The sequence below is a fragment of the Penicillium paradoxum genome (assembly GCF_028828445.1).
Source record: "Penicillium paradoxum strain IBT 22861 chromosome Unknown utg000003l_segment0_segment0, whole genome shotgun sequence".
In the NCBI taxonomy this organism is placed as follows: domain Eukaryota; kingdom Fungi; phylum Ascomycota; class Eurotiomycetes; order Eurotiales; family Aspergillaceae; genus Penicillium; species Penicillium paradoxum.
In genome coordinates, this window is record NW_026643181.1 from 4,202,712 (window position 1) to 4,223,884 (window position 21,173).

The window sequence follows — 21,173 nt, forward strand, 5'->3', positions numbered from 1 at the left end:
GAGTCGGGAACATCTGAATTAGTGAAGCTGGGGGGAGCTTTTTCAAAAGTCTTGGCTTCGAGTTCCGCCGAGCCGCCTCAATCACCCCGACCACTCTGTTTCTCTTTTTCCTGCAACAACCAAGCTCTTTTCTTCGTCTTGAATCCGGGTTGAGCAGACGACTGAAAAAAACGACGAAAATAAAAGCGCGAGACAGGGCCAACGAGACCGAATACCGAAAGACTTTCAAGGAACGCCCTCCAACACACCTGAGACGACGCTTGGAGACGACACTTTGGGACGACGAACCACAAGAAACTAAGCAGGCGCCTGGGAGAACGTCTCGGACAATGGCGAACGAGGATGCTGCCGGTGTTCAAGTCTACAGACAGCTAGTGGACAACCTACTGGATCGCGCCGCGCAGGCTAAGCCTGACAAGCAGATCGAACCCCCCTTGACAGAAACACACCTGGGCGAATCTATCTGGGAACTCTCTCCAGAGAATAAGGAGGATACGATACACCTGAGCCAGCAGACCAGGCTTGCAGCTGTGGAAATTGCGTTTCGCGAGAAGTTCTATCGCGTCTTGGTATGGCCCGCGGAGAGATCTAATTCTTCAGGCCAATGTTAACCCACTCGTAATAGGCCTCGACTTCCATAGACGACCCCGCTTTTATCCAAATCTGGAATCTCCTTGACATCGTCTCGATCTTCTCCGATAATGGTCAGTCTCTACGGTGCACCCTCAATCCAGATGGCTCTAACAACCATTAGACCAATGCGAACCCGGCCTAATTTTCTGGCTGATCGAAGAGCTCTTGGATAGCCAAACCATTGATGGCTGTCGCAAGGTATTTGACTACTTGGAATCTCGAAGGGAGAGGAACACCAAGGTTAGTATGGGCCTTCATTTCTTTGATCTGTCGCAAAACTAACTTCGCGAAAGAAACACTTCAAACAGAAAAGCTTGGTCATTCTACGGTCATGCAACGAGCTCCTTCGGCGGCTCTCGCGCGCCGAAGATACAGTATTCTGTGGCCGGGTATTCATTTACCTTTTCCAGAGCTTCCCCCTTGGAGACAAGAGTTCGGTAAACCTGCGGGGCGAGTTTCACTCGGAAAATGTCACCACTTTCGACGAGATCGCGAAGGAGACTATTGAGAAGCAAGAGGAAGATACAACTATGACCGAAGGGACTGAAACTGCGACGCCTGGAGAAGCAGAGGCCGGTCAGGCTGAGACCCCTTCTAACCAAACACCAAAATTGCCTCGAGTTGTTGTTTCCAAGGGTGATCAGAAGAAGCCAGACGATGTTGACTTGAATGCGCTTTATCCGGTCTTCTGGAGCCTCCAGGCCTTTTTCTCATCACCGAGCAAGATGTTCGACGCTGAACGGTTTACATCATTCAAGGCTGGAATGGAAGCTACGCTTGTTGCATTTAGAAACATCAACACTGAGATGGAAAACGAGGGCTCTGCTCGAGCCTCAGAAGATGCACGGAAATCAAACAAGCGCCGGCGCATCGCGGATGGCACTGAAGTCGCCACCAGCTTCAACCCGAAGTACTTGACTAGCCGGGATCTGTTTGATCTCGAAGTCAGCGACACTGCTTTCAGGCGACATGTTCTTGTACAGGCTCTCATCCTCCTTGACTTTGTGCTTTCTCTCACATCAAAGTCCAAATCACGCCTGGTCAATACGACGAATAAGTCCGTTCTCTATGGCTTTACCCTGAACGAGGAGGACACTACGTGGGCGCTCGACATGAGGAAAAGCATCGAGGAATATCTCCAAAAAGGGCCAGGGGGGAAGTTCTACTATCGCATGGTGGATACAGTCTTGTCCCGGGACAAGAACTGGGTGCGATGGAAGGCTGAAGGCTGCCCATTGATCGAACGTCCGGCCATTTCTGCAGCAGAATATACGACTTCACGCGAGCATGCCACCAAGGCTTATGCCAACAAACGCCTGCGTCCATCCCCAATGGGCTCTCTTGATTTGAAGTTCCTCTCCGACAGTGAAGCTTTGGCCAATATCGAGCGTCTCAAGGAATCCGACCGATTCGGGGTTCCTTCCGCAGAAACATTCATGAAGGGCATTATGGACGATGAAATGGACATCGATATGGCGATGACCGATGAGGACAAGGCAATTGCCGAAAATGCGAAGGCCAGCAAGTCTTGGCGGATCTTGCGTCTTTCTGCGAAAGGAAAACTCGCTGCGTTCGATAAAATTGGCGACGGAAACAATCTACAGGTTTTGTTCGAAAGCCCTACAGCCAATGAGGATACTGAGCAAACCGTCTCCGGTGATGCCAAGGATCTTCCCCAGTCCCTCGATGGAGCCCACGACCTGCCTGCTCGAACCAAGGAGTCCGCTGAAGCCACCGAACACGTTGAACTCGAAGAGCCCGTCGAGAACAACGACAAGACTGCTCCTTTTGACCAATCCGAGAGTGCCCAGGGCCTCCACGCTCACGATGTACCCCAGGACACAGGTGGTGACCAGGAACTGCAGGTTGAACATGAAGACGTCATCGGCGAACAAACACAAGACCCGAGCGCCGTTGACAACAATGAAGAGACAGATGCCGCGGCTAGCGCCTCGAAAGAGGACCCGGCCACCGACTCTGCCACCTAATGACTGAATTGTGGCTTGAAGATATTTTGTTGGATACATCATGGCTTTGACCCCTTTGTTCGGAGAAAATCCCCCAATGGGTTTCGTTTGGCGATGTCACGCCGCGACTAGCCACACCCAGAGTACGCAGGCAACTTGCAGGTATCCATGCATCGATATCACGATTTCACGATACCCACGGCGTTTGGTATCATGGTCGGAGAGGGTGATTACCACATCTGTGCACCTGCATTATCTGTGACATCCGTTTCGTTCGTGTTGCAACGATCAACAATGGCCGATATTTTCCTTCGAATACGAATATCAGACTGTGTCCTGAATCATTCCCACAGGCAGGACCTGAAACCTTTGTTTGGCCCAATTCGGGGTCATTTCACGACCCTTTTTTTTATTTTTTTATTTTTCTGTTTTCGTTCTCCTCTTCCAAGACTCCCAGGAGCGCCTCCCTAAACAAACCAGGGGGTGATCGAGAATTCGGAAAAAGATGCCGGTCAAACCGAAAGCACCAGAAAAAAAAAAGGAAAAAACAAAGAGAAAAAACCCCTCAGCGATTGGCCCATGGCGGCACGACTCCTGAGACTCTCCTTTCGATCCGAAAGTTCTACGGCTAACGGGAAGCGGGCCACTAGTAGAAGCGATGAATTGTTTCCTGGGGCCACGGACTAATAGGCGGAACCTCGTAGAGAATTAGCTACCGACGTGGAGACCAAGATTCTTTAGCTGATCGGCAACTCTAATACAAATGACTTGGGAAGGGTTCCTGCATAGTAACATTGCATGATGTTCTCCAGAAATCTCGCTAAATTATCTCCAGTGGCGTGGTTGGAGACTAACCGTCACAGCCATGTTTCACCTATCGCTATCTCCCTTTTTATGTGTATCACCACGAGTTCTAGAAGCCAGGGGTAAGATTAAGTGGCTTTGGCGTCCGACTCAATTAAAAAAAAGGGGAGTGTACACGAGAATCACGGCCAGAGGGAAAAAAAAAACCCTCCAACCACCCCCTCTCTCTCGAACCAGTAGTTGCAGAAGTGGGAACCGTGTTGGCCCTTTTGGCCCTTCCGGCCCCCCCTTTTGCGTAAGTGATGGGAATCCTTTTGATTCGTTTTCAGTAGTTCGTGAGGATATAGTGCCATATCCAGAATAGGGTTCGAGAAGGGCAAGCGAAGCCAGTCACGAAAAAAAATAAATCGCGCACTGATCGTCTGGGGTTCGGTGCATCAGGCACACTATTCAATCTGGAAACATCCACTCGCACTAAAGAGAAGGAACAAAAAGCAAAAAAAGGACGAAAAAGACCACATGGAGCTGCAACTCCTATCAAGCGGCCTGGGGCTCCACTGGTGGACTCCCGCTATACAAGACATGGAAGGAGGTATAACGGTAGCCATGTGGTTTGTCCGATCTGTTCGCAATGCACTGGCCATCTGTGGGACTTATCGTCTGCTGTGCTAGCTGAACTATATTGTCCGGAGTAGTCAAATTCCGTTCCCTTTACGTCAGATCCCAAGCGAGCTTTTCGATTCCAGGGTATTCCGGATCTCTGTGCCCCGCCTCGGAGTTGGTATTTCGGTTCTCGGGATCAAGATGCAGTCATTGGATGCAATGTAGATGTATGTTGGACACTACGGAGTGTAGATCTGGGTATGTTGGACGGAGTATGTACTCTCTACTCCGTACTCCGGACGGCTCTTGTTCACCTTAATGGACCTGTCAATCACCAAGAGAACACCTGTTCTCTCCGGCTTATAATTATGCTCCGTGTAGATTGCTCCTGCAGCATGGCGTTTTTTTTTGCCGGGAGGTTCTAGTTCTAAAATTCTCGCACTAAAGGGAGACACTCCATTTCGAGGGCCAAGAGATCGGCTTGCGTCACCCACTTAATATTCCTGATGTATGGGTATATCGTAAACGGGGATAGGTAATAATCATTGGGAGTATTTTGGGGAGTGCGGAGTATTTTGGAAGGTAATATATCACGAAGATATTCTAGGGTCCGTAACTATTTAGCTATTGACAGATATAGCCATGTTGCATGCACCTATAGGAGTGTACCTGGTAGAGTACATGTAGGGCAGAATAAGCTAAGGACTGCGATCGTGAATCTCTTCCCCGCACAGCACGTTCCAGAATGAGATTTAGTGTATTGGTACGGAGTACATATTGGTGAGCGATGACTTCGTAGAAAGGATTGCAACATTGGACCTCTGATCTTTACATACAACATACAACGTTGCAATGATCAGCCGTGTGGCAATTTTACGGTGATTTTTCCTTTTTGGCCAGGACTCCATACATCATACAATATGGTCTCTTCAGGGTCTTGGCTCTGAAAAGAAAAAAAAAAACCAAAAGAAAACGTGGCCAACTACGTAGCGATCGTCGCAGCTTTCGGCCGCGAGGTGGCTCTCTCTGCGAGTTGTGATTCGGGATCGAAAACCAACGGCTCCGAGTTTTCTCCTCCGAAAAGCCCCACGTTCAAACTCCATCCTTGGGGAACCATGAGTCCCGATTCAATACCGGCTATGAGGTCCACTTCCCAAATCCTATAGATGGATCTCATAGTACTATTGAAAAAAAAGGAGAGATCTGGGTACGGAGTACGGAGTAGAACTGCGCAATCCGGGAACCTGCGCCTCCTTGTTCCCACACGGCTGTTCTCGATGGTTTTCGTCAAGAGTCTTGGACTCCTTCGATTGGCCCACATCGGATCTTGTTTGTAGCGTTGGTGCCTCATTTCACTTGTGACCCGAGTTGTTTCATATCGATTGTGGAGATTTCCAGGGGAGCTGTCCTGGTGGAGGCTTGCTACAGACATCTACCGAGCCATGGGCATCTTCTCTTCGCTTATCCCCTTTGGGTTTCCGAAACGTTACCGAGCTCGTGTGTCTGGCTGCGAGCGCATGGCCCGCCTGGTGGCCTTTCCTGAAGAAGGCAACGCCCGTTCCAGGTCAATGGAACTATCGATTTTCTGTCGGAGGACGAGGCTCTACAAAGGCCATCGCTTCGGTTAACTGGAGCCCTGCTATCTCCATTCGAAGTTTCAGAGCTGGCCTTGCCAATGGAGCCCTCGATATTGGATTCGATTCGGCATTTTCTTTATTAAAAAAAAAATAGATTGCGAGGTCTTTTTCCTTTTTCCTTTTTCTATTTTCTATTTTTTTATTTTCCATTACATTTTCTTGCTTTTCCAGCGGATTTCAGTGGGTGATCGCTCCACCTGGTCGCGACACACCACTTCGCTTCTTTCCGAAGCATCCATTCACGATGGAGTGTGGCGGGCAGCCCGCTGAGTGGCTGCTCGTCTAGTCCTTGATCGATAGCCCCGAGGGTCCGGCGGCTTAGAGTGCCGCTTATGGATCCCAGCACGCCACTCACACAGCCGACTGGCCCTTCCCACATGGTCTGGTATGCGCGTTCCGGTGAGCAAGGGTCTGGTACTCTTCGTTTGCAACGGTTGGCTGGGCGTCCAGGTAAAAATCACCATATGGCTTTTTTTGCCTCTCATCTCGCGGCCCATACAGATCTGGGCTGAGATCCACGGAAATCCCACATTCTTCAAGGCAATATAGAGCTGAAACCACCCCTCCTTAAGAGAAAGGCATACAAGTAGGGCTCTCTCACCCTCTCGAAGTTTCCTCCGTGTTCTTCTCCCGTTCTTTCTCTTCCGGACCCGAGTCCCGCAGGACCCATACTTTCGCTCCCTCCCCTTGACAGTCCAAGCTCTTCTGAGCTGAGTTGACGTGGAAGTTCCCACTAAGTCCTTCCGGCACAAGCAGAGACCATACCATTCGCCACTGATCCATACGTCTTTCATGGCGAAGACTCGGTCGTGGGCATTAGGTGGACTTGATGGACCGCTTCTGAGCACGGCAGAACTCTAGCGGTTTCAGTGTCGACTCTACCCCGTATTCCATCCGAATCTTCTAGATTATTGTTTCCTAAAGGATTGTGCACAGGGTCATGTTCCATGGGAGAAAAAAAAAAGAAAACCCGCCTTAGACCGGATATGGGCATTGGATCGGAGGCTATGGTTTATTCTCCGAGACGATCCTTTTAGTTTCTGATACTGATACTAGGGTGGTATCTATACCACTCCTATACCATCTGTAACCTGGTGTTTGACCAACGAGGTCAACGGCAGCCGCTATGGACAGTTCGGTAGGTGATCGTCAGTCAGTAAATAGATCGGATGTTGATCGGTGGACTCGTGCACTGAGTCTCTCTGATCGGTGGTCTTTTCTTTGGACTGCGCATGTACAGTCGTGCGCCTCTCAGGCCCACCCCCTTCTCTGAGAGGAGTATGTGTGATTGCTTGAACTGCCCACTGTATCCCGGTATGTTGGCTGGGCTATTGCCTTATTTTGAGGGGTAACCTTTTTTTTTTTGAGTTGAGCATTCTCATCCACGTTGACCGTTATGACCGTTGAAGTCGATCTTCCCCGAACTGATCGTTCCCCTATGTATCTTGTAGAGTGGCATCCCTTGCGAAAATGAAGCGTAGAGCCATCCACCATACATCGTACAACATATGGAGTATCGTATGGAATTTCTCGGGTGGGCAAACCTGTGACTATACTTGTGGACCCTGGGGCCATCGCGGGCGTCCGTTTAATATCCGCGACCTATTTCCACTCCCGCCCTGTTCCCTCGCTTGGCTATTGAGACCTTTTGCAGTATTTGCCCCCTCGTACGTCTAGGACATCTCCGGTCGATCCTAGGCTAGCGGCATTGTGTCCCAGGTACCACACTTTCACTTTGGTGGATGCTTCTCGTCGGTTGATACTTTCTAACTACTGCCCACCTGCGTAAGGATCATCAGCATCAAGCGGAAACGATCTTAGATCCAGGAAAAAGAAAAAAGAAATAAAAAGGGAGTAAAAAGGAAAAAAAAAAGAAAAAAGGACTGGAGACAGTTGTCCCGCTTGACGTCTTATCCTCGTTTGGGCCTTGTTTTCGTTTCTCTCGCCTTCTCCTCTTCTAGCACACACCGGCCCTTCACCTGACACAATTCCAGTCGGCGCCTAGTTCTCCCTTCTATTTCTCTGAAATATCCCTGAACAATTCGGAAGTCTGGAACACGCAGCTTCACCCTTTACTTTAATTGCAGAAGAAACCCTGATTCTTTTACGCAAGCGCCCCGGCACTTCGATCAGACCCACCAACGTCTCATCTCGGGGGAGTCTACCGTGCTTAGTTCCTTTTTTGGCTTGAGGGTTCTCCTTTTGCTCTGTTGAATTCGACGCGTTAAGTGTCGAGTCTCGTCGTGTGTTCCTTCGTTTTTGGTTATATTTTCTTCTTTTCTTTTCACCCAAAATTTCTCGTGACTTGGGTGGTTTTGAGAACTATTACGGGGTAGGGCATTGCACACAACCATCTACCTCCAAACTATACCCTTACCATGTCAGTCGGCGGCCCTTGTCTTTGGTTGCCTTCGTTATCATCGCCAGTTCCTTCGCCCCTATCTGCAGTTTCATCTCATCTTTCCGCAGCCCGCAACAGCGATAGACTTTCGTTAGGGCCCAGGACTGTTTCACCACGACTATCTGCACAGAAGAAAGAGGAGCCTGGCGTTCCTGTTCCTGTGCACGTTCCTGCTCGTCCTGTGGAGATGCACTCGGCTGGCTTTAAGGCTGAGAACGCCTTGAATAACCCGGTGCCACAGCCCCTCAGCATGGGCTCAGCACCGTACTTGGGGAGAGATGTTTCAGGTCCGGAGACAGTCAACCACAGATTGGAGGCGGCGAAGCAAGACATGCTCCCACGTGTGAAGTTGGAGATCCCGAGTTTGAACCAGCGCGTCTTTTCAACTATTCAGCCCCTGGTCGGGCACGGTGGTCATCATGAGGAGACGGGTGTTTCATCCTTTTCAGCCCCGCATGACCCCAGAGACGATCACGACAGAGATTCCGCAAGCAGTCCTGATGACGATAAGGATATGATGGGAAGCGATGACAACAATAGATCGCCTTCGATGGAGAAGAAGAAGATGAAGCGCTTCCGGTATGAGATTGTCAAAGTCAAGTGGGGGGTTGTTGAGCATCGTTGCTGACGGGAGTATAGTTTAACACATAACCAAACTCGCTTTTTGATGAGCGAGTTCACTCGCCAGGCACACCCAGATGCTGCTCATCGCGAACGTCTGTCAAGGGAAATCCCTGGACTTACCCCGCGTCAAGTTCAAGTTTGGTTCCAAAACAGGTAAGGGTGTTCATGGCTCGAATCTTCTGTTCTGCGACTGACATGGATGAATCATCAGACGGGCAAAGCTCAAGCGTCTCACTACCAATGATCGGGAAAGAATGCTCAAATCTCGAGCCCTTCCTGACGATTTCGATACCACAAAAGTCCTTCGCACACCCTTTGAGGGCAAAGCATCAGGAATCACGCCAGTGGCATCTCCACAAGGCTACGCAGCCCCAAATCCAGATTACAGCTCCTTGAGAACACTTCGTACCGACTGCTATCCCCGATCAAGTGAAGACGAATATCTCGTCTCTCCTCTCAGCTCTGCATCAACGGCAGGAACCTACATGTCTTCCACAGGACGAAATGACAGCCTGCCCCAATCGAGTATGATGTTCCGTCCTGCTGCATCCGCCTCTATGTCCGATTTACATAGAACTATCCGCAACGATTATCCAGTCACCCGGTCCAGCAGCCTGTCTGATGCATCGGCGCATCCTTCAGCGTATGCGGGGTATCCGATACACAATCGCTTCACAGGCCAGCCGAACCAGCCAGGTCTTCCGTACATGAGACGACCCATGGAATACGCTATTCCGCAGCATCCAGGTAGCATGGGACCATATGATCAACGTCAGTCATTTGAAGGCTCCGTGTCACCAACAGACACCCAAGCCGCACATATCACCTACGACATGAACAATCTAGGTTGGTTTTCACACACTCTTTTCTCGACCAAACACATCCTCTAACTAGTGATTTCAAACAGGCCCACAACAACAAAACTATAGCCTTGGAATGGGATCTCAATTACCAAATCAAAGTCGTGCCATGAACCCCATGCAGAGCTTGCCAGTCTCAGCAGCACCGGATTATCGAGCCTATTCATACGACGCTACCGCCGGCCCAATGGGTGCACCAATTCCCTACACACAAGCCAACCCCTCAAATATGAGCCTCCCAACATCGGAGCCATCTTACAACTACCCTACCTATATCCAGCAGTGAGGGAGAGCACTGCAATGGGCCTGAAAAAAAAAAGACGACTATCAGCCTCATTGCTATACGATGCCCCTCGTGCTTTCTGTTCAATTCCTCATCTTCACCTTCACCTCCCTCCATCTCATCTCATATCTCCCGCCTTTTGGTTAACTGGTTAGCTGGGTTAACCAAGGGTCCGCGACCTATATCAGCGATTGTTAATCATTAATCATCCTCATAGCGTTTTTTTATTCCTATCCCTGGTTTCTGGTTACTGGTTTGGGTCTTTCATTTGGGTTCAACTGTTCTATTCTGTGTGCTCTTTTACACTATCTTTTTCTAAAAATTTTTCTTACCTGCATCTACTCTACACCCCCTTCATTTCATTTCTGATTTCATACCACCCCTGTTATTCACCTTGCTGCGAATTGTCTTTTGGTCTGGTCTGGGATCTAGCGATCATTGCCTGGAAGACATCTGTCTAATATTAATTTGTTTCTCGACCTTGATACATTGGTGTGAAAGGATAAAACATAGTCTAGCTAGAGATGCTGCTGTCCTATGGATAGATCATAGAGATCATCAAGTCCAAAAATCCACATAGACCAAATGAACCAGATTACGCTCGAATTCCTCCATCTCCCCCTTTTCATGGCACCATCGCATTACAGTCGTCGGCTCGGCTACTGGTATCGGACTTCGACTCATTAAGGTCAGAGCTTCCGATGCAACTAAATCATAGTTCCCTCACGTGCTCGCCCTAGTAAACCCTGCTCCCGACACCATTGTACACCCGACATAGGTCATCCAAATCATGCTCATCGAATCATGATCGAGACAATAATAATCAATTCTCTTTGTCTCAACACATCCACAGTCAGACCACCTTGTCTGGCCACTCAAGTGGCATGTATTTGCACCTCGCCGCCAGGAGCCAACCAGCGCCCCCCAAAAGGAACACATGTATCACGTGACACAACGCACCACAACCAATCAGAGCTCAGTAATTGATAATCAGCACTCGCCTTCTGACGCATGCAGAAGAGTATAAAGCAACTCATAGAAGCAAGAGATTATTTTCTTTTCTCATCAGATCTCATCTTGATTCCAAAAAGACAATCCCAGCTCATCTCCAATCTTCAAAACCTTGCAACTCGCAAACGTCTCATTCTCCAACTTCCAACTTCTCCATCTCGAGATCTACGTCATATCAACCGCCAACATGGTCCACCCCACTACTACTTGCTGCAAGACCACCCAGGATGGCTCCTGCGTCTGCGCCGCCCAGGCCAAGTGCTCCTGCGGCCAGCAGAGTGCTCTCAACTGCAGCTGCAACAAGGCTTCCACTGAGAACACCACTTCGGGTCCTCGCTGCTCATGCCGTAAGTGATTCCGTTTTGCTCTGTTTGAGAGGAATGGTATACTAACGTGTTCGAAATAGGCTCCCGCCCCGCTGGCCAGTGCACCTGCGAGCGCGCTGTTACTGAGAACCAGGCCGTCTCTGGTTCAACCTGTCCCTGTGGCAGCCGTCCTGAGGGTGAGTTTCTCTTCGACTAAGCATTTGCGATCTATAAGGATATCTGGCTAACTTTCTGATTTTAGCTTCCTGCACCTGCGAGAAGGCCGCTGCTATCGATTCTGCCCTTGAGGTTGACTTCACTGGCAGTGCTTAGATGTCTCTGACTTTGATGGCTTGCTTTCTATTATTGAATTGCATTTTTCCAATCCCCGCTTTTGAGGGACGGTGGCGTTAGGGTCTTGGGCATATTTCCCCCAGGGTTATGGTTGGGGCTTGCTTCGGTGGTTTAATACTACTTTATGATGAAATGAGAAATTAATTTTATTCAAATTGCTCTGAGCATAAAAATGAACAGTAGAGGAGGCGGAGTCACATGCGTAAATAAGATTCTAGATCTATTTAAAATCTATTGAAAGCTCTCAGATAGATCTGGGTGGCTTTTAAACTTCTTAAAATAGACCTGGTACATACAATATTTCGAGCCTCATAAAGCTTGTTTGGTACGGGAGCATGCAGACCGAAGATAGCGGTGTTAAGCAATTAAAAATAAGCATTGATTTTTGTCCAGTATTTCTCTTTCCCAACCAGAATTGATCTACCCGAATATAGTTCTGTCCTTGCTAGGAAATCAAGCCGCATCTATACTTCTGCCGAAACCAGCCACATCGGATCAGTATTTCTCCGCCGCCACACACCGCCACAGCGGAACCCGTGCTGATCGACGGCGGAAGTGACCCAAAGGAAATACGGAGCGGACAAGTTACGGGGCATGGACTCATCTCGACTTCGCATGTTGCTCGGCTTGTTTCTCCTAGGATCTTTGAACTGGGCGCTATATTGTATGTTGCATCCCCGCGGTTCAATCGGATATCTCCGGCCCACCCACCCACCAACTGCTGACAAGCTCCCCAGGATTTACCTCATTCCCTTCTACACCTAACCCCCTGTTTTCCAAGGGTCTTTTCACGAATCCACCTGAAGCTTCTCACCAAACACTGCATGGCCAATGCCCCCATAGCATAACCGGGACATGATTGTGTGACGTTGTGCGTCCGATCGCGAACCCCCCTGAGGTGATATCCCGCGTGGCATGCGAGGGCGCACCTCGAATCGAGAACCCCGCCACACCATAACCGATACTATCGCGTGGCCTCGCGATAACCAACACACGCCATGTCGTCGATGCGAGGGCTTGTGCAGTTCATTGCGGATCTGCGGAACGCTCGCGCCCGAGAACTCGAGGAGAAGCGCGTGAACAAGGAGCTGGCCAATATTCGCCAGAAGTTCAAGTCTGGTAGTTTGAACGGATACCAGAAGAAGAAATATGTTTGCAAATTGCTCTACGTCTATATTCAAGGCTATGATGTGGATTTCGGCCATCTCGAGGCTGTGAACTTGATCTCTTCGTCGAAGTACTCCGAGAAGCAGATTGGGTACTTGGCGGTCACGTTGTTCTTGCATGAAGAGCATGAGCTGCTTCACTTGGTTGTTAACAGTATTCGGAAGGATCTGCTTGATCATCAAGAATTGAATAACTGCTTGGCTTTGCATGCTGTGGCTAATGTTGGTGGCAGAGAGCTTGGAGAAGCGCTGGGATCGGAGGTTCACAGGTTGCTTATCTCACCGTGAGTTTTGGGAGCTTCTTTTTCTTTATATATATGTTTCTGACAGATTATAGCACGTCTAAAGCTTTCGTCAAGAAGAAGGCTGCCTTAACGCTGCTTCGGTTGTACCGCAAATACCCCGGCATCGTGCGAAATGAATGGGCTGAACGAATTATATCGATCATGGATGATCCTGACATGGGAGTTACTCTCTCTGTCACCTCTTTGGTCATGGCGCTAGCTCAGGACTTGCCTGAAGAATACAAAGGTTGTTATGTTAAGGCCGCGCAGCGCTTGAAGCGCATTGTCGTTGATAACGATGTTGCTCCGGACTACCTCTACTACCGCGTGCCATGTCCGTGGATTCAAGTCAAGTTCCTGCGCTTGTTGCAATACTATCCCCCATCAGGTATGTCCAGTGTTGTCGGTATTTGTGATTCAGTTCCTCACAACATTTACAGAGGATAGCCACGTTCGCGAGATCATTCGAGAGTCTTTATCTCAGATGATGCAAGCAGCAATGGAAACACCCAAGAATGTGCAGCAAAATAATGCTCAAAACGCCATTCTCTTCGAAGCTATCAACCTCCTTATTCACCTCGACTCTGAGCACAACCTCATGATGCAAATCTCCACCCGTCTAGGCAAATACATCCAGTCCCGTGAAACTAACGTTCGATACCTTGGTCTGGATGCCTTGACCCATTTCGCCGCTCGAGCTGAAACCCTTGATCCGATTAAAAAGCACCAGAACATCATTCTGGGTTCGCTTCGGGACCGTGATATCAGTGTTCGTCGCAAAGGATTGGACCTGTTATACAGCATGTGCGATACCAGCAATGCCGGCCCCATTGTTAACGAGCTTCTGCGGTACCTCCAAACGGCCGACTATGCCATTCGAGAGGAAATGGTGCTCAAAGTCGCCATTCTGACCGAGAAATATGCCGCTGATGCACAGTGGTACATTGATATGACATTGAAGTTGCTTTCGCTAGCAGGCGAACATGTTAACGACGAAGTATGGCAACGTGTCATTCAAATTGTCACAAACAACGAAGAGTTACAAGCCTATGCAGCACATACCCTTCTGGGTTATATGAAGAATGATTGTCATGAAAGCTTGGTAAAAATCGGCTGTTATGTACTGGGCGAATTCGGCCACCTCATCGCCGAAAACCCAGGCTCAAGTCCTATTGAGCAATTCCTGGCCCTGCAGGGCAAGATGTTCTCCAGCTCTGACAATGCGCGAGCGATGATCCTCTCGTCATTTGTCAAGTTCGTGAACCTGTTCCCCGAAATCAAACCTCAGCTCTTGCAAATATTCCGATTGTACAGCCATTCTCCCGATTCCGAACTGCAGCAGCGAGCATTTGAGTACCTGTCGCTGGCGACTCTCCCGACCGACGATCTGCTGCGAACGGTCTGTGATGAGATGCCACCATTCTCGGAGCGAGCCTCCATTCTACTTTCTCGACTGCACCAGAAAACAGCCGGTGCCAGTGAAAAGAAGACCTGGGTTATTGGTGGCAAGGACGCGAATGCCGACAAACAGGAGATGCTTCTGGCACAAAACACCGGTCTCAAGCGTACCTTCACGACCATCGTCCAGAACACACGGACCGGATCCAATGGTACCCCAGCTAGTCCGGCTAATGCAGTCAGCGCATCGGGCGACTTGGCAGGGCTGGATCTCAGCGGTCCTTCAGCACCGGCTCCCAACATGGCCAGTGCCGCTCATCTGACCCCCGACTGGGACATTGGCTACAACCGACTATTCTTCACCCGCGAGGGTGTGCTCTTCGAGGACGCACAAATCCAAGTCGGACTGCGCTCGGAATATCGTGGTCCTATGGGTGTCGTGAAGATCTACATCTCGAACAAGTCCACATACCCCATCGGGTCTCTCACCACCACCGTCGACAACCCAGCCTCTCCCCAGTTGAAGATCGACACCAAGAACCTGCCCGAGCCAACAATCCCAGCTGCCGGTCAGACACAGCAGACTCTGTTCTGTACCGCCCACGGTCCATTCACAGACGCTCCTACCATCCGTATCTCATACTTGGCCGGTGCTCTCCAGGCCTATACACTTCAATTGCCTGTGTTGATGCACCGCTACATGGAATCCTCCTCGCTATCAGCCGAGGAATTCTTCAAGCGCTGGCGCCAGATCGGCGGTGGACCGCTGGAATCCCAGAAGACCTTTGGCCTACTGGGCAAGAACAAGATCGTCAACGACGGCTTTACCCGGAGGATTGTCGAGGGCTTCGCATTCAAGATTTTGGAAGGCGTCGATCCGAACTCACAGAACATTGTCGGTTGCGCCGTGTACCAATTCGAGGGAGGTAAGACGGGCTGTCTGCTGCGGCTGGAGCCCAACTACGAGAAGAAGGTATGTGTTCAAGTCCCCATTGGTTCATATACTGGTTCTGTTATGCTAATTCTTCCGCTCAGATGTATCGCGTCACTATTCGTGCCACTCAGGAAGAGGTCCCGCAGTCATTGGTCAGACAGATGGAGCAGAGGCTGGCGCAGGGAATCAAAGCAGTTAGTGACTTTGATTCGTAGGCCACTGCATTGGATTGTAAGCATTCATGTATATCTCTAATTGTATTCCCAAATTAAATACCAGCGAGCATTTTCGCATTTTATAGATCCATACTTTGTGATTCTTTCAATAGGTGTAGTTCATGATATACGACGCATTGTAATTTGTGCTCCAGTTCTGTGTTAGCCCCAGTTGGCGCCATTCTTTTTGCGATTTATTCTTTTTCCTTCTCATTATACAGTGGCATAGATGGAATGAAAGGTGGTAGTCGTTCTAAATTTTCTTTTTCCAGATCCATATTTTCCTATTGCATGAGATTTGAAAGCTCTATAGACAAGGAACAGGGCAAGACAGAGAAAAAGTTTAAGATATGTGTATGTAGATGATTCCGTACATCGAATGCATAGCCTAACAATTGATTGATGCATTATCTAGATAACGTCTTTATCTAGCTGGTTAAGCTAATCTCTCGTGTCATATTTGTGAAATGGCTTTTCTACATGGCTTTCGGAAGGCTCTCCACAGAAGGATTTCCAGCAACAATGGGTCATTCACCAGACAATAGGGTTCTCCGGAGGGATCAATAGCCTGAAAAACGACAGAAATCCTCTAATAATTCTTCATCATGTCTGGGCCTTCCTGTCACTAGTTTGAAGCTTCTGCGGAACTTACCCAGCTGGCTCTCATTGTGTCGAAGCAACCACTGTAATGCTCCAATTCCGCATTTATAGGTCCTTGAGCCTGTTCATTTCCTCAACGATGTTGTTGGGGTCCTTCCAGGCCAGAGTTACGTATCTAAACAACATTAGCTGCTAGATATCGGTGATGGGCGGGGTTATATACTTGGTGTGGCTCCCGCGGGCAACGACGTGTCCGTTGGGATTTTTGAATTCGATATTTGTGAATGCAAGAGTCTTGCCAACTGTGCGGCAATGGTTAGCTTTTATTGCCCAGGTATCGAGATAGAAGTGATGGATTGAAGCATACACTTGTCACATGTCACCTCCTGATGTGGAAAGTTAGTATACGTTTGGAAATCCCGAGGAAGGGAGAAAGACATACAGCTAGAATTCGATCACCGACTCTGCCACCAGAGTTCAGGTATGTGACTGGAGCATGGGATCATTAGCAACCGAGAAGCTAGGTTTGGTGAGTATCCAATAGACTAACCATTCAAGTCAGTAGATACACCTGTTGAGAACAAGCCACGGGATGCCACAGCCAATGAGCCTCCGAGATCCACTGTTGTATCGTTTAGCAAAGTATAATGGAATTTGCCTCACAATGAAGGATCTCTTACCCATGCTGGCAATGGTGCCTCCGTGGAGGATGTTCAGGCGGTTCTACATGATAGATGTTAGACACGATCTTCCGTATGGAAGATGGTCTCCTGGCATAGATTCCCAGGAATGTCTTGTTGGAGATTTTGCGGCACAAAGAGACATACGGTGTGTTGCTTCTCAATGTCCAACTCAAAGTTGACCACGCCAGGCCTGGCGGCTGTGATACGGAGCTGTAGTAGAAGTCAGTGGTAAGTTCATTCGATTGGATACTGACCCAAACTTGCATTGTTCAAGAGCCTTCATTCACAACAGTAACTGTCAGCTTTTCTCTTGTATCTCAACAGTAGACACAAGTTGGGATTCATTCCATACCGAGGCTCCAGACCCGAGGTAGCTCGGAAGGACTCCCATACCTATAGATAGTGGCTATAGGTCAGTAAGCAGTACATCTAGGATGCTGTAGATTCTAGTACTTACCGAGCGAACAAACTTGAGAGAAGCCATCTTTACAAATGACAAAAATATCGAAATCGCAATGCTATGGGGGGCTAACAAGTCCAACACCGTTGCTGGGCTCGGCGATATCCCGGAACTGCGTTTTCTGGCCGCACCGGTCACCGTACCATCGTCATTCATCCAACCACTTGAGCAATTTATCTTTCTCTCCAGTTGCTTGAGAACTCGGCTTCTCACAGCTCAATATGGCAAGCTCGACATCCCGGCCCCTGGAATACCTAGAAGGTCTTCCCGGGACGACTTTTTATAAGCTATACCAGCAGCCATCCACGGCCCTTGCGATCTTCCGGCGCATGCTGCCCGATCTGGGTACATCGAGCTCACTCACCTGGATAGAAACGTTCCACTAACTGTGAATACAGCAAAATGCTTTGTGATGGCATTGCTTTACCTGAAAGACCCTCTTCCAACGGCTGATCTGGAAGTCTGGGTCAACTCAGACAGCAAGAAGTGAGTGGCTTTATCTGACGGGTCTTGCCCTAGACACAACTGACCGGGTTCACACAAGACAACGAGACAATGCGCTTTCAATATTGGGTCGACTACATATATTATCTACAACGCTTACAGGCGACAATGTTCGCGCCTACATGGTCACCAACCCATTCGCTGCTTCGCTCCGACAAGCTCTGATGGGCGCCGAGGACTCTCAGTCCTTCGGTGTATTCTCACAAGCTGCTGAACATAGCATGACCTCGATCGCCGACTTAGACGAATATGCCAGACGACAGTGGGAAGGTGTTATGGGGTACATGGTGGGAACAAGTGCTTTGAGTGGCCAGCGCGATACGGTCAATTTGAGCAAGGGAGTCAAACAACTTCTCCAAGCAGGACATTTGGTTGAGATCCGAGGCAACCGCGTCGACATCACCAAGGACGGATTCGGCTTCGTACTGCAGGATGTGAACACCCAGGTCTGGCATATCTTGATTCTCTATGTCGAGAGCGCCGAAGCCATCGGCATGGACAGCGTCGAGGTTCTCTCATTCCTATTCCTTCTGAGCAGTCTGGAGCTCGGGTCGTCTTATGAAAAAAGCCATATGACGCCAAACCAACTTCGCACTCTCACGGACCTGGCCGACTTTGGTATTGTTTACCAAGAACATGCCGACGCGACGCGCTTCTACCCCACCCGTCTCGCAACAACTCTCACATCCGACTCGAGCGCTTTGAGTAACCCTGTCACAGGCTCTCTTACTGGGCCAGCCGGACAGTCTGGTGGTGCTGGTTCCGGATTCATCATCATCGAAACCAACTACCGGCTCTATGCATATACTTCATCGCCGCTACAAATTTCCCTCATCTCCCTCTTCACAAATCTCAAATATCGCTTCCCGAATCTGGTCACCGGAAAAATTACGAGACAGTCTGTCCGCCGTGCCATCGAGATGGGAATCACGGCTGATCAAATCATCTCGTACCTATTATCACACGCGCATCCACAGCTGCGGAAACACAGTGCCGCCCAACCCAGCAATAAGGGTGTCCCGGCATCTGTACTGCCACCTACCGTGACAGATCAAATCAGACTGTGGCAGCTGGAGCGAGACCGTCTCCGAGCCACGGCAGGCTTTTTGTTCAAGGATTTCACCAGCTTGGCCGAATACCAAGCTCCTTGCCAGTATGCCGCGGAAATCGGTGTCCTTGTCTGGAAATCGGACCGGAAACGAATGTTCTTTGTCACAAGACATGAGCAAGTTGCTGCCTTTTTACGGAGTCAGAAGGCAGCAGGTAAGTAGGTGATGGGGGCTAGGTATGGCTTAAGGCATCGGCCATGATGAATTTGGAATAGCAGAGCAAACATCTCTGGGGGCGTTCTGGATCCCGGGAATCATGTTACGAAATCACGACCCATGGCCGTTTAGGCTGTGATACAAAATTGTACAATAATATACAATGAGAGAAGATTACGATCAAAAGTCAGGAAGGGACCCAGTTGACTTCGCTGGAAAGCGAAGACCTGGGTATCCCTTCAATATTGAAGTTGACTAAAAGCAATCATATGTCTGCATACACACAGTACCTGATTGCACCTAAGTAGACATGATCTACCGCAGCGGTTATCCACCGACCTTCCGCTTTAAAGCCACCCATTCACCTCGCACCCTCTTCCGATAACTGATATAAGTATGTCCGGCAACATGATCCGGTAGAAGTACCCTAACATTCGAGACTCTCGCCTCAGCCGGCACTTTTGGCACAACCAACTCCTCGGGCTTAGGTAGAACGTATCCAACGGACGAATTAACACCGACATCACCAGTATAGAACTCCCCCTCTTCAACAGCAATGACCTCTTCCAAAACATCTGCCAAAATTGGACCGTTCCACGCCCCCTCCCGATGCGGCACGGCCCTCAGCGCCTTCACAGCCTGCCTCCGGATCCGCGGAACACGGCACTTGAGCGCCGTGTAGTAGATGGGTGGAATATATCCGGCCTCAACGGTGAAACCGTTCCCGCCACACTCCGGCATCTGGAGAAGATAGCTGCAGGCAGATGGCTGTTTGAGGATGTCTAGGAGAGAATTTTCCAATATCTCATTCATGTCGGACATTGTGTTGAAGTTTCGGAAGATGGTTTTCAGCTCGTCAGATTGCGAGATAAGTTTCGGGATGTCTTCTTCGCGGAGACTTGTCGCTGCCCAGTTTTTCCAACCGTTCAGGAAATCGGTCATTATTGCAAGGAAGTTCTCGGTGTAGGCGTCGAAAATCATTTCAGATTCGTTTTCCCCTGTTGGGTGTAGACAGACTGAGGCCTTTATTGTGGCCATCTCGTGGTACATTTGCAGCAGGGAACAGCTGAACCTTTCTTTCTCGAATGTCTTGTCGGCTTCGAGTGTAATTGATAGGGTATATGTCTTTCGCCAGAGGGATAGGTCGGCAAGGATTTCATTTTGGATCGTTTTTTGATTGCTGGTTGGTGGATTGGGTGTATGGTAGTCGTAGTAATGTTTTGTCAGACATTGTACTCTGTTCAGGAGGTCGTCTAAGCTGCGTCTGGCTTCTTCGAGCGAGGAGAATACATTTGGAAGCGTGGTAGCTTGCGGATCCTGGGTTATGAGATAGATGTGTGAAGACGAGTGGCCGAACATGGCTGATTGGGTGCCTAATCGTGCATATGCATCGACCAGAGCGTTGTAGGCGAAGTCTTTCCCAGGACACAGAATTGTTGGGGTCATGGGAGATGGAGGATTTGATTTGGATATGCTGCAGAGCAATTTGATGCCATATTGGAGATGTTCACTTCCTGCTTCGTACTGCCCGCGCATGTATTCCAGGATAATAAAAAGCAGGCATGTAATCAGCGCTACTCGAACAGAATGGTTATTATCAGTTGTGTTTCTACGTAGATGTCGAATTGCTTTGTTGTATTGTTGGAGAGTGAAACGCTCGTCTTTAAGCTTGTTCTCCGCGAGCGAATCTGGCCCATGTTGGTAATCGAATCTATGTGCAGATGATACTGCAATCAGAGCATGGCGCACGGCAGGTTCTTGTGCACTGGCTTGGAAAACCAAAGTCTGCCAGAAGTCGGAGGGGAACAACCCAGAGAACTTCTTCGTAGTCCGCTTGATTAACCAGTCGAAGCAGACCTGTTCCTCTTGGCTGAGGTTACCGACAGGGACTGGAGTGCAATATACGGACAGAGCCCGGTTGCACTGCGGCTGATCATAGGGACTTCCACCTCCTCCCCAGATGCCATAGCCGTCGCAGACCCGACTGGTTGATACACACTTTCGGCAAGCTGGTCGGCCTTCGTCACATTTGACCCGCCGTATTCTTGGCTCAGTTAGTGGGCTCTTGATGTCAATGGATTATCGTACCTACTTGCAGGTTTTGCAGCCTGTTTTGACTTTCTTTCTCCGAGCTGATGCGGCGTGTGCTATGTGCATATTGTTGCTTACGTGCATAGCTGAG

At 49.3% G+C, this 21,173-nt stretch overlaps 7 protein-coding genes across 7 annotated transcripts; 5 read left to right on the plus strand and 2 right to left on the minus strand.

The window, feature by feature from the left end:
* Window positions 1-329: 329 nt before the first annotated feature.
* On the plus strand, window positions 330-2,621 carry N7457_003416 (THO complex subunit THO1/HPR1; the record flags this gene model as incomplete). Its single annotated transcript, XM_057174461.1, has 4 exons — window positions 330-569; window positions 626-704; window positions 755-873; window positions 927-2,621. The coding sequence occupies 4 exons, from the start codon at window positions 330-332 to the stop codon at window positions 2,619-2,621; spliced, it is 2,133 nt and encodes a 710-aa protein (XP_057034612.1).
* A 5,401-nt stretch (window positions 2,622-8,022) lies between these two features.
* On the plus strand, window positions 8,023-9,815 carry N7457_003417 (homeobox domain-containing protein; the record flags this gene model as incomplete). Its single annotated transcript, XM_057174462.1, has 4 exons — window positions 8,023-8,624; window positions 8,685-8,822; window positions 8,881-9,515; window positions 9,577-9,815. The coding sequence occupies 4 exons, from the start codon at window positions 8,023-8,025 to the stop codon at window positions 9,813-9,815; spliced, it is 1,614 nt and encodes a 537-aa protein (XP_057034613.1).
* Window positions 9,816-11,010: 1,195 nt separating this feature from the next.
* Window positions 11,011-11,461, plus strand: N7457_003418 (putative copper resistance protein Crd2; the record flags this gene model as incomplete). The annotated part of the gene is made up of 3 exons (XM_057174463.1): window positions 11,011-11,170; window positions 11,230-11,325; window positions 11,391-11,461. The coding sequence occupies 3 exons, from the start codon at window positions 11,011-11,013 to the stop codon at window positions 11,459-11,461; spliced, it is 327 nt and encodes a 108-aa protein (XP_057034614.1).
* Window positions 11,462-12,480: 1,019 nt separating this feature from the next.
* On the plus strand, window positions 12,481-15,479 carry N7457_003419 (AP-2 complex subunit alpha; the record flags this gene model as incomplete). Its single annotated transcript, XM_057174464.1, has 4 exons — window positions 12,481-12,932; window positions 12,986-13,320; window positions 13,373-15,303; window positions 15,366-15,479. The coding sequence occupies 4 exons, from the start codon at window positions 12,481-12,483 to the stop codon at window positions 15,477-15,479; spliced, it is 2,832 nt and encodes a 943-aa protein (XP_057034615.1).
* Window positions 15,480-16,184: 705 nt separating this feature from the next.
* Window positions 16,185-17,246, minus strand: N7457_003420 (PaaI family thioesterase; the record flags this gene model as incomplete). The annotated part of the gene is made up of 10 exons (XM_057174465.1): window positions 16,185-16,254; window positions 16,303-16,381; window positions 16,447-16,465; window positions 16,522-16,568; window positions 16,630-16,701; window positions 16,760-16,802; window positions 16,907-16,972; window positions 17,027-17,039; window positions 17,115-17,155; window positions 17,220-17,246. The coding sequence occupies 10 exons, from the start codon at window positions 17,244-17,246 to the stop codon at window positions 16,185-16,187; spliced, it is 477 nt and encodes a 158-aa protein (XP_057034616.1).
* A 197-nt stretch (window positions 17,247-17,443) lies between these two features.
* On the plus strand, window positions 17,444-18,997 carry N7457_003421 (TFIIH/NER complex subunit TFB2; the record flags this gene model as incomplete). Its single annotated transcript, XM_057174466.1, has 3 exons — window positions 17,444-17,567; window positions 17,621-17,708; window positions 17,767-18,997. The coding sequence occupies 3 exons, from the start codon at window positions 17,444-17,446 to the stop codon at window positions 18,995-18,997; spliced, it is 1,443 nt and encodes a 480-aa protein (XP_057034617.1).
* Window positions 18,998-19,318: 321 nt separating this feature from the next.
* On the minus strand, window positions 19,319-21,148 carry N7457_003422 (Zn(II)2Cys6 transcription factor domain-containing protein; the record flags this gene model as incomplete). The annotated part of the gene is made up of 2 exons (XM_057174467.1): window positions 19,319-21,035; window positions 21,084-21,148. 2 exons carry the CDS (start codon window positions 21,146-21,148, stop codon window positions 19,319-19,321), a joined length of 1,782 nt encoding a protein of 593 aa, XP_057034618.1.
* Between the last annotated feature and the right edge of the window lie 25 nt (window positions 21,149-21,173).